Source organism: Zingiber officinale, chromosome 2B (assembly GCF_018446385.1).
Source record: "Zingiber officinale cultivar Zhangliang chromosome 2B, Zo_v1.1, whole genome shotgun sequence".
NCBI lineage: Eukaryota > Viridiplantae > Streptophyta > Magnoliopsida > Zingiberales > Zingiberaceae > Zingiber > Zingiber officinale.
Window position 1 is genome coordinate 127331072 of NC_055989.1, and position 12689 is coordinate 127343760.

The window sequence follows — 12689 nt, forward strand, 5'->3', positions numbered from 1 at the left end:
AAGATTATAATTATTTTTATGTTATCTTATATAATTTTTTAATAACACAAATGATACAATACGTATGCTATAAAATTAGCATAGCATAATACAATTGCCACCTTAATTAACTGCACCAAGTAACTTGTAGAAGGTGTCTATGGAGCTTAACCATTCAATCATGAGTGGAGAAGTTATCGTACAGAGACAAACAGCAGAAACTCTGTAACAAGTGTAGCTAAAAAGGCAAATGGTGCACCTCACGATCAACAGATGATCAGTAACAGTACAAAGAATCTTAAATCCAGATGAACAAAATTTGAAAACATTAAACATGCTTGTTTCAGTCCAAAGATGGGGAGTAACCAAGGTACAAACATCAAAATCTTCCAAGCGACTTGATTTGCTTAGATGTTTCTGTATCCACACACAAGCAATAGTATGAGAGCGCTTATCATACACGACAAGGTTTACCAAGGATGAAATCATCGGAAGTATAAATCAAGCTTCTGAAGCACGATAATAATAAAAATAGAGACAGCATATAGTGGCAGAGTAGCTGCTGAAGAAAACAACCCACTGCGGGAACGGATGCGAAGTCGCCATGCTAACTTGATGTTGGTTCCTGCATTACCCATCCAAATGCATGTTAGGTTATAGAGGCTGAATCTGAAAGGCAAAATAAAGAGGAACCTGAAGCATACTAATGTTCACTAACTTTTATTCGGTTGTCACAGAAACATGATTCTTGTATTAGTCATGACTCGTGTATACATGTTTGAAATGTGGGTTTAATTCCTGCAAGTCAGTTACAAGTATCTAATGTGCTCGGCTGAATTTCTTCAATTGCCTGAAATTACAAGTTAAAATGTTGTGGTTGAAATTGCCGAACAATAGAAATCAACACAAGAAGACAAATCACACTGGAAGAGGTAAGAGACCACCTAACTATTTGTGATTGATATGAATCTTATTCTTCAATTAAATTTTACCTAAAGATATATCACATTCAAAATCCTTGCAGGAGTTTTGGACCCCAACTATTTGGGTTTGAATGTATGAATCAATATATCACCATTGCTCATATTGGACAAAAATCAAAAAGGCGCCCCTTTTTTAACAAATTGTCAAAGGGACGCCCTACTTTGATTTGTTATCAAAAGGGTGCCCCCACCCCTTTCTACATTTCCCCTTTTACATTCTAGTAGAGTAATTGCTTCAGACACAGGCATGCATCTGACACACGAACTCCCACCTATATTCCCACCTAAACCTTGACTCGGGGTCGCGCTATAATAGCTATGAGAAACGAGGAGTTAAGGTGCTTAGACCTATACCCCTAATTGCTCCCTACATAGGAGCCTATGGTTCCATTCTTAGTAGCTACATTTTGTTGCTGCTACAACTACAATAGCAACTACGCAACCGTAGTTATTACAACATGATTTTTTTTAATAAATAGCACTAAGTTCTTTTGTAACCCTAAAAAAGGACGTCTTTTGAATCTATTACAGATCGAGAAACTAATCTGATGTGTGCATCTTTGAGTTCGTTTATGATAAATTCATCTAATTCTGAGTCGAGAAACTAATTCGATGTGTGCATCTTTAAGTTCGTTTATCATAATAAACTAATATAAGTTCGGATAGAAAAACTAATCCGATGTGTGCATCTTTGAGTTCATTTATGATAAACAAACCAAAAATTACCAAAAATAGTGAAAAGATGCTTGGAGTCTCCAAAAGGGATCCTAAATGATATTTTTTGAATTCGAAATTTGACCGGTTATGGGTTTCACTCGGTAACAAATATAGATCTCTCAATGAGCTTCGATTAAAAAAAATGCGTCTTGTTCTGATATTCGAGTCAAAAGTTATGACCTTTGAAAGTTTGATTGTTTCCACATCATTAACTAACCACTTTCGATTGTAGTTGTAGCAGCTACAGTTTCATAGCTGCTACAACTATGTGGCAGTCAGTTGTAGCAACTACGAAACCGTAGCTACTACAACTATGTAGCAACTATGAAATCCGTAGATACTATAACGCGCCGATTTAGGTGGTAAATAGGGTTATAAATGAATCAAATATTCGTAAACAAGCTTGACGTTTAGCTTGGTAAGAGCTTGTTTATGCTCGTTCAATATACATAAGATTGATTAAATGAACAAGTTTGAACAACTCGTTAAACTAAACAAACAAACTTGAACACATATGTTCAGTTCATTAATATTCGTGAACAACGTTTGTGAATAATATTTATTAATAAAACTCTTATTAACATGCTAAATAAATGAAAATAATGTTTCAAAATGAATAAATAAATTTATATTATGAAACTCAATAACCAATCAAACAAGCTTAAAACGTAAAAATTTCAAATAATTAAACACGCTTGAGAATTAAGAGCTTAATAACATCTAAACGAACCAAGCTCAAGCCAAGCATGAACCAAGCTTAATCTCATAAAAAATGAACCAAGCTAAGCTTGAACAATTATTTAACAACTTGGTTTATTTTGGGCTCGGCTCGGCTTGGTTATATTATCAAACAAGCTTGAACACCATAAAGCTTGGCTCGGCTTGACTCATTTATAGCTCTAGAGGTTTAAAATAGAAGAGAGATAATAATGGAAATAAACTGCTACTTTATAGTAAAGGACAAATGTGTCATTTTATAGGGAGGTGGAGTGTTTCTTTGATAATAAATCAACATAGGGCGCCCCTTGACGATTCCTTAAAAAAGAAGCGCCCTTTTGATTTTTGTCCTAAATTATTAACAGTTCATATCCATCTTATGTTTATAGTTTATTTGATGATTTTCTTGGCTTTCAGAACAGAATGTTGAACACAAGCACATACAATACAGAGCCGAGGGCAAGAAATAACACAATAACTTGAAAAATACATTGCAACAAAAGTGAGAGAACTGAAATTTAACAAAAAATGGTTCTACGTCAGTCAAATCTTAGTAGAGCTTAACATGAAATCAACTAGGATGGGATACTAATTCTTCAATTCAGATCCTCACCAAACATAAATGAGATTTAAATAGTCTGGATGATAGTTATAGAAAAAAAAAATGATCTGCTATCATTTCTAATACAATTAGGAAGATCTTAGCTTGTTTGTCGAACTATGGTTCCTAATCTTACCTATAAAGTATATTCCAGCTGTTGGAGCAAATTTGGCCTCTGCAATATCCCATCTAATGTACCTTAAGCTAAACTTATAATTGTTCAAGCTCTAGAAAGATCCATCCAACCCAAAGCACACAATAAGGACCTTTAGATATTTAAGAATGGTTAAGAAGTTTCAACAATGTGAAGTTAAGGAGGCGAAGTTTCTTGATATCTGCCTTTCCTATTTATCTCAAACATATTCTTTCACTAGAGGGAGATTCTATACTCTATACCATGTTAAAATCTAAGAGGTCACTGAATTTAACTCAAAATGCTAAGCCTCTAAGGTAGAAGACCTTTGTTTAAGCATGCTTAAAAATCTCACTTAGCAACGTGAGAGATATGAAGAGTTTAGATTTTGTTCTTCACTCCCTTTATATTCCTTTACCAGCAAGATCTTATTGTCAGCCTTATGGATTGAATAGTCTTTAGCTTCAAAAAGCTTGGCCATTCCAACGGGTCTTCTTATAATTCTACTACCCTTCTTGCCGATTGGCTATGCCAAATTCATTGGTAGATAACTTCTAGATCCATGGGACACATATTCTAGTAACGCTCCCAATTCAAAGGGAAAATATGAAATATGAAAGAAACTCCAAGAAAAGAACAGCAGAAAATTAGCTAAGTACAAGGACCACCATTGTGAATAGGTCAATGTTTATCTCAACTACCTGAGGTGGTCTTTAAAACTCAATTCCTGCTAAAGATACAGATCAATGCTTTAAAACTTGGATGTTTAGCAGCATTGCTTTAAAACCGTCAAGTTGGCTAGAGGATGATAGACTTGCTACAATAGGACAAGGGATCAATTCCCGGCGGGCACATATCCTTGGGGAAAAAAATCCCTCCCACCCCCTAACCAACTTGGCAGTTGGCTATAAGCTGATCCCGTGATTTACCTTCCTTCATAGGAACTAGGGCGTCTAAGGTGAGGATAGTCACCTTTTACTATAATTAATGGAACACATCACACGTGACCAGTGACCCTTTGCACGGGGGTGAGGTAAACAACATGACATTGTGCACACACTGGACTTGTGATGTGTTCCATTAATTTTTGCATATCCTGATTTATCTACTTGTATCTTGCCATAGGACAGGCGATAGATACTGAGCCGCCTGAGATGAGCGCATTACCTTTTTGCCACGTTAATGGAATACATCATATACACTCTATCTGGAAGTCATGCATGCATGTGTTTGAGCTCAGCATCCAACCGAATCATCTCTCATGGTTAATGTGAAGGCCAAATATAAAAATTAGATGATTTAGTAAATTAAATGCGTCCATTACATACCTTAAATTCCATTAAGTGGCATAGTGATACTACAGTGCCTCTTGGCTCTGGGACAAATGATCTCTCCGTGAAAAAGAGCTTTACCTCTACCATAACAAAAACTAAGTGCGACTTGATTAGGGTCAAGAGGGTGAACGTGATGACTAAGAATTTTATGATAATTTGGACGGTGATAGTGACACTTTGTCTAATAGTGCCACTCTTCCCTCTACTATAACAGAAACTAAGTGACTTGATTAGGGTCAAGAGGGTGAACGTGAACTAAGAATTTTGATGATAATTTGGATGGTGATAATGACACTTTGTCCATTAAGATCCTTGAGTTCCTTTTCAAAGAGGATTAATACTTTTGAGAACTTTTTTTCCCCAAAGATAATACTATATTTTGCTTGCTTTGGTATCTAAAGTTAGGCTTATATGATGATATATTCTGTATAAATTGTAATTTTTTGAATAATTATGTTGATTTAGCAATTTATCTAATACGATATACACATTTTTTTTTACCAAGGATTATATATGTACCCGATGATATTTTGCATGGAACTCATTCGAGGAAGAAATTCATGTAGCTGATTGCAAATATTGGAGACAAGCTTGGCTTAAAGATGCTGACGTTGGTGCACCTACTCTTCTAGGCATCAAAATTTGTATGTTTTGCGTGGAAATTCAGCAACAAACTATATTTTTCTAAAAGATCATAAAAAATTTTATAATCAACTATAATATTTAACTTTTCTAGATGTCAATACCCATCAAACTCAAAACAATCTCGGGTATAGGTTTGAATCAGCTATTGGGGGGAAATTTCCATGAATATAAACCTAAAATGTTCCAGCATGTATCGAATTTATGATGTTAGACAATGTGTTACTAAGGGTAACTCGGTGCACGGAAGGATTCATTGTACGCAACTTTACCCTGCTTTTTGCAAGAGGTTGTTTCTAAGATTCAAACTTGTGACCTTTAGGTCATAAAGTAACAACTTTATCATTGCACCAAAACTCTCCTTCTAAGACAATGTGATACTGTGTTAAAGAAAATCTCAAGTCTACTGTCTGATTTTGTTATTGTTTAAAGAAAAATCTAAGGGATATTATGTGATCGATGGTTGTAACATGTTGAACTCATTGCTGGCTGCATGGATCTTATACATCCTTTAAATTCTATGAAAGACTACATTGCACCAAAATTATAACCCTCAAAAAAAAAAATATATATATATATATATATATCAAGGACTTTCAGTGTGGACTAGGCTTTTTATTTGGGCCCAAATCAAGTAGAATTTGAATCTACACCAGAACTAAACCTCTACCCGCTAATCCATAACTTAACCCTTTTGGGTGGGTTGAGAAGGTCGCTTATTGCTTGCCTTTTCTTCCTCTCAATCTTCCCACATCTCATGTGTTGTTGTGAAGGATGCAAGTAAAAGCAACCCAATCCATCCCTTCCTTATCTTAACATGATCCTCATTTCTGATTTCTTCCATTCCTTATTCCTTCTCTTCCTCGCGCCATCTTAATTGCTTCATCCCTCTCTTTTAACATTGACAAGGGCAGCAACAAGAAGACATTCCAAATGTGAGTTAAACTCCTAGTACTTCTTGAGATTATGAAAATATAACTTATCATGTTAAGCTAGATAATGTTGAGTAGTGGAAGTTGGATTAGTACTTAGTTGTGTTTCGTACGTGTGTACAATTTTATTATGTGCATCCATGTGATTGCTATGAACCTCTACTTGTCGACATGGTTGCAAACATTTTTTTATCCTTAACTCGCTTGACATATCGTTGATGAGTGTGTGCATGCATTGGATGCAGTATATTCAGATTGCTGTGAGCTACACTTATGCACAGAGATTTTGATGTTGAGAAATGAATGTGATTATTTATGCAAGCTAGTTTTATTAGTTGGGTTCCACATGGACCCTAACTTTTTTTGTTATAGAAATCATATTACTATTTTCCTAACTGCTATTCCCAATTGACTCCTTTTGCTCTCGACTGTAAATTTTCTTGATGCAATTGTTCGAGATGTTAGAGTTAGCAACTTCATATTTTGATATTGTGTCTGTGGAGATTTAGTTGTAAAATAGAATGGAAAGAAATATAAGTACTTGAACTTATTAACAAGTGCAACATTTTCTTTACCTCATCAATATTGTATACTATACCAAGGTAAAGTTGCCATTTTTTCCAACATTGCACCTCTTTAAAAGTTGGTACAAAGTTTACAATTCACATGTATATGGGAATCAAATTTTTATCACGAATTAAGTGTATCTTTGGATTGGATCAGAAAAAATTAGAAACGGAAAGGATCAAAGTAATTAAGGTTTTATTAGTAAAAAAAATTGCATATCCCTTCTCCTGTCAAAAATTTAAGTTGTGCCAATCCTTCAATGAAAAGCCAAGAAGAAAAGGAGTGTCAACAAGTAAGAAAAAACAATGCTTTATCAGCAGCAGCAAGGACAATAGGGTAAAAAAAATTACGTCGAGGGAAAAAAAGGGACATGAATGTTCCTATTTGTTTAGGGGAAAATTTACAGTATAGAGGACAAAAAATTGTGCGGTTTGAATTTTGCAAACCAATTTCTATATTTTTCTGCAGGTTGATTTGGGCGAAAATTAAATATAAGAAAATGGAAGCTGCAGTTCCCATCTTTCCTCTACCCATATTTTCTACAGCAAACGAGAAAATCAGCGTCTCTCAGAAAATTCCGTCTCTTGTATCTAAATAGATATAGAATTAAAAGAGCTTCTAAACAAAAGAATAATTTACATCCTTAATCCTTATTCCCTCTCATTTTTCTCTCCATTCGTGTCCAAAAACACCCCCTAGCTAGAGCGTGAAAATAGGAAGGTGCCTTATTAGAATTTATTCAAACAATTACTATACTATGCGCTAAAAATATATAGGATACAAAAAAGAAAGGTCGGTCCGATGCAAATCATCTAATAAAAAAGATGTCAGGCTACAGTTGATGTTGTATGAGTGGGTGGCAGGACAAGATTGCCTGTTATTGGATTTCATAACTGTGACAGTTACGCTTGTTCTAACCAACAAATAGGTGAATTGCAAGTGAGATATAAAATTACTAGCGGCCACTCGTCAATCTACTATTAGTTTTTCTTCTCCTGTTACAGATTATTAGGTTATAAAATTATGGGGACTGAATCAATACATGCAACCTGGAGAATAGCAACCCAATCACATAAAACGGAGAACATCCCAAAGCATTTTGGAAAAGTGAACAGTGGTAAATAGAAAAGACATGATCAACCTATTAAACTAATAGCCATAGATGAACTTTAATTTGTTAGCTGAAATAACTTACCAGCAACGTGAGTGCACAAAGACCTCAATTGTTGACCATTCAGCTCTTCCCTTTCCCTTTCAGGTCTGATTGCCGATAGCCATCCCCGTAGTAGAGCTGCAGACGACCGTCAAAGCCTTCTGGGAAATGGTTCTCCGCATTGGTAGGAGCAGCAACCGGACCTGCGGCAGAGCCAACAAAGAACTGGAGGTTTGATCCGTCGACTGTAGACGAAAGCCTCTGCAGATAATTGTGACTGTGGTTGTGATGATGAGGCAACTGAGCTGGTGAATTGGACTGAAGGGTCCCCCTATTGAAACCCACAAAACCAGAGGAGGCAATTGAAAAGTTGAGGTTGTAGTCCCCTGTCGCTGCCACCGCCGAGGCAGGGAAGAATTGGTCCTGCAAGAAAGCGAAATGCTGCATCTCTTGATGGTCACCAGTGGAGACAATGTTAGAAGGAAGCATTCCCAGAGAAGAATTGTTTCCCAAGTGAGGTTGATTGGAAAACCCTGATGGCAGCTGGTGACTCTTCTGAGACTGGGGGAAGAGAGCAGCTTGGCCGAAGTAATCCGCCGTTGAGATTTGCTTGTGAATGCAGGCATGGCTAGAATTCTCGCCACCTACGGCGGCAGCAGTTGCATTGTTATCGGCCCCATTGCTGCTGCCACCGCCTGTTAGAAGCTCAGTAAAAGAGGTCTGAGCATTCAGGTTCTGATGAGGGGAAACATCAATGCGTCCGCTGTCATCTATGTCCTTCTCTCTGTCCTTAGCGGCTCGCCCTTGCGCTCGCTCTCTAGCCATGATGCGGCTCTCGGAGCGCGAGAGTGACAAGACAGAGCCTTTGCTGGTGTCCGAGGTACTGCTGCACCCGGATTTGGTGGAGGGATGCTGCTGCTGGTGGTGGCTATGGTTGTAGCTCGACTTAACGTCTGGTTTGGTCTTCATGGCGTCTTCCTCCATAGGAAAAGCCAGCCTGGGGAAACCGTCGAGGGGAGGCAGCTCATCTATAGCAGCCGACGCTGCCTTAATCAGCCACTCGATAGCCTTGCTCGGCTGATCGTAACCTAGGCGGTCCTGTAGGTCATAAAACTGGATCGCAGTAGATACGGAGAGGCGTACTCTCCGGTCTCGGAGGCCCTTCGCCGTGTAGACTTTGCTGTGCCGATCTTTTCCTCCTGAAGCGCCGGAAACCCGAAAGATCCTCGAAGATGGGTGGTGCTGCCAGGGGGCGATGAGGGCAGTCACTCCACCCTTCTTCTCGCCTTCCTCCTCGTCGTCGTCCTGGAGCTCCTTTCGCCCCACAGCCACCCTGGTCCGCTTGCAGCCTTGGTTATTCCCCTCCAATGTCATCCCGTTCTCGTGCCTCTCCTGGGCCCAAGATCGGTCTTAACACCTCCCGACCTCTCCTTTCTTATCTCAACCACCTGATCTCCTTCCTTGAAAACGGCGACTGTGAATGGAGCTGTGTCAGCTCTGGGGCACAGGGTTTCTGAGAGTGCGCAGAAGGTCGTCCTTTCGCATTGATGACGAGTTCACAGTGGCAGTAATACTTTGTGCGGAAAAGAAACAAGAGAAAGAAGGCTAGACCTTTGGACGCTGAAGATCGCACTGTAACCAGCAATCAGCTGCTCGTCTTGCTCCTCTTTTTTCCTTGTGATTGCGGTCGCCAGGCAGCCAGCAATCAGGGCTGCCGTCTGCAACACAGCAGCAGCACTGGCTGCAACAAGCGCAGTATGAATTCTGAGAACGAAGACATAAAAAAGACGGACAAAACAGCAGCAACCTTTAATCCTAGCAGAAACTTTAGAACCAAAACCAAACAATACCCAAAATACAGCAAAAAGAGCAACCAAGCAAAGCAAAGCTAATGACGAGAAACAAAAACAAATGCTCACTTAGCCAATAGACCCTGGTTGTTGAAATCTCAGAAAACTCTTCAATCAAACATCAAAATTTAGCCTTCCCACCAAGAAACGCACCCAAGCCCCCCAGATCTACCCACTCAACGCCGGGAACCATGAAATTCCATTCTCAAATTCACTCCTCAACAGTTTGGAAGCTTCCGTCATCAGATCGACCTGCATTCCTCCGGAAAGCTCCTCCTACGAATGGCACTTTCCACTTCCTCAGAACAAGACCGCTACACCCGTTTCAGACAGAAATCCTCCATTCCCGCACCTCGATCTCCTCCTCTCTCCTCTGCAATCGCGTCGGCGTGCAAGAAGAGCGCCAGCGACTCGGCAAAGCGAATAGCGAGAATCTAGAGCCCGCAAGAACGTAGGAGCCGTGGGGAATCGGCCTAATCTCCTCGCTGAATCTTGTTTAATCCGCCCGAGAAAGGATACGAGGGAGGGAAAGCGATTGGCGAGGCCTCGCGTACCGAAAACCTAGGCGTCCGCGCTCCAGCAATGACCGAGCTTATCGGGAAAGACAGCGGGCACGCCGCCGTTTCTCCTCTCCGGCAATTTATACATCGGCAGGCCGGATCCTCTGGACGCTCTCTCTTCGTACTCCGCAGCCCGCCCTCTCCCGGACACCAACGACCCTACCATCCACTCCACTTCCTCCACGCCATCGAGCCTCCAACTCCTTTCGTTCTCATTGGGCCACGTCGCTACCTCGCTGTCTCACGCACCTAGAAATCCCTCTGTCCCTGCGTCTCCTCCCATCCACGCCTACCTGCCTCGTCGTACGGGCCCACAGTTTCATCCACTCTTGATAAAGGTACACGACGGATAATATTAACAAAAGGAAATTAAATTTTACATGAAAAGACAATTAATTAACTATGAAGATTAAACACTGTAATTAGTTTAAGAATGTGGTGATAATGACGCTTGCCACGTGTCTCATTTAATATATGGTTAAATATAAGATGAAGTAATTGTTTAACTTGATTAGTTCTAATGTGGGAGTCAAGTTAAATGAATTGAAGTGATAACTTCATGGTTTTAATAAATTAATGTGTTGTTAAACTAATCCTAAACAAGAATTCAAAGCAAGGCAAGAATTAATGTGTTATAATTAATTGAGGTATTAGTCTTGTTGATTATTCGAATAAATTCAAAGCATGCTTATATACATTCCAAACCTTTTAAAAAATATTTATTTCATTTTAAATTTTAATTTTTTTATTACTCTTTTAAATATTTTATTGTTTTTATTTTTTTTATTAAAAATGAAAAGGATGTCCTTTTATTAAAATAATAAAAGAGGTGTCATTTTTTTAATTATTATAAAAAAAAATACATTTCACCTCATCAGCTCCCTTTTAAAAAATATATATGTTTAAGTCTGAAATCGAAGATAAGATCTTCTACACTACTTTTTATGATCCAGGAGATGTGTCACTCGTATTTACGGTAGATCGTGGTCGCAATCCGATCGCAAATGGTTGCGATCCTTAATTTTCTGGGTTCATTGTTCCCATCAGATTATAGTTTTTGTTCAGAGCGGGCAGCCGGAGGCTGCCTGAAGGACACCCTCATTTGGCACCCAGTAACCTAGCCACTTATCCACCATCGAAGGCTTCCGGACGGCCTCCGGCTGCTCGCTCCGAATAAAAATTATAACCTGGTGGAGTCGGTGAACCCAAGAAGGGATCATAATAATTTATGGTTGGATCATGATCCGACCATAAATATGAATGACACATCCCCTGGATCACAAAAAAATAGTCCAATCTGTGCTCCTGAAATCAAGGAATGGGTTTACTCCCACAAAACGTCGTATTATCGGATTTGGATATGTGTCTTCGTTCGAATCAGCCGCCAAGGAGTTGCTCAACTCATTCCCCTTGAATTTTGCTCAACTAAGACATATAAGACATGCTCAATTAGATCAAATTTTGACCCAGACGGCCAGACCCTCATCAACGTTATTAAACTTGTCAAGTTCGTCGGATCATTCAGAATTTAAATTCGAGCAGGTAGCTATGTGACGTCTTTTTTAAAAAAAAATAAATAAATGAATGAACGTTTATTTAATGGTTTTAATAATAATATAAAAGGACGGTCCTTTTAATTTTTTTTGCCTTGTTCTTTATTGACGGTAGTTTCGTAACAAAGGGAACATTGTTGGTGTCCCCTTGCTGCTCACTAAAGCAAAGTGTAACGGTGGAAGACAGATACATGGCAGATTTATCTAGCTAGCTACAGTAGTGCCAGATCCCATAATTGCTTGCAGATGACTGCTCTGCGTGCCTTCTCTTAGAGTGCTAAATGCACTGCGAGTACTGCAAGCAAGGAATAGGACACATACACATGGTTGCTGTGCCTGTGAGGAGGAGGTGGAGAGATGAAGGAGGAGACAAGCTATGGCCTATGGCGATCGAGAGACCTGCAGCTGCTTGGCCTTTTGCAATTTGCATGGCCCTCCCTTGTCCCTGTCCTGATGCCCCTTTGGACCTCTGATGGTGGTCGTGGTGGTGTGCCAAAGGACTGCTTGCATGTTTGCCACAGTGCTGCGCATGGTTTTTGTTACAACATTTTTAGGTTACTAATTTGTCTCCAGAGAATGGCTGGCGAGTGAGCTGGGAAGTGAGCTGGATAGGGCTATCAACTTGATGACATGTTTGGCAGCACTTGTAAATGTGCTTTGAGTTTTTTTTTTTTATATAACTGGGTATCAAATTCTTACAACTTTCTTTAACTTGCATGAATGGATGATCCGACTCTATATTCCGTCTATTAAATAAATTCAAAAAAAAAAATATAGTGCTTAGGAAAATATCCTACCTCTCTTACCACCGCATCAAGTCTTGAGTGACAATTGTACTTTAAGTGGAGATATGAACTAGGAGAAAGAATAAGGGGACATTTGATTTAGGAGAATAAGAGTGGGGAATAGGAATGAAAATCATTAATTGTCATTGTTAATGTTTGGATTATAGGAATAGGAATATAAAT

The 12689-nt window shown here is 39.1% G+C and overlaps 1 protein-coding gene across 2 annotated transcripts; it reads right to left on the reverse strand.

The window, feature by feature from the left end:
• Positions 1 to 96: 96 nt before the first annotated feature.
• Positions 97 to 10322, reverse strand: LOC122047087 (transcription factor TCP24-like). 2 transcript variants are annotated; one of them, XR_006130472.1, is made up of 4 exons: positions 9678 to 10322; positions 7801 to 9499; positions 698 to 829; positions 120 to 604 (listed from the first exon to the last, which is right to left on the reverse strand). XR_006130472.1 is itself a non-coding variant. In XM_042608129.1 (3 exons), the coding sequence occupies exon 2, from the start codon at positions 9130 to 9132 to the stop codon at positions 7840 to 7842; it is 1293 nt and encodes a 430-aa protein (XP_042464063.1). In that variant the 5' UTR covers positions 9133 to 9499; positions 9678 to 10322; the 3' UTR covers positions 97 to 604; positions 7801 to 7839. The 2 variants fall into 2 exon arrangements, 1 of the variants encoding a protein (XP_042464063.1); XM_042608129.1 differs by lacking the exon at positions 698 to 829 and having other exon boundaries at positions 97 to 604.
• Positions 10323 to 12689: the final 2367 nt, after the last annotated feature.

What these genes read in the sequence shown, in the direction of transcription:
- LOC122047087 (XM_042608129.1), bottom strand. Translation starts at nt 9,132, where the DNA reads ATGACATTGGAGGGGAATAACCAAGGCTGCAAGCGGACCAGGGTGGCT.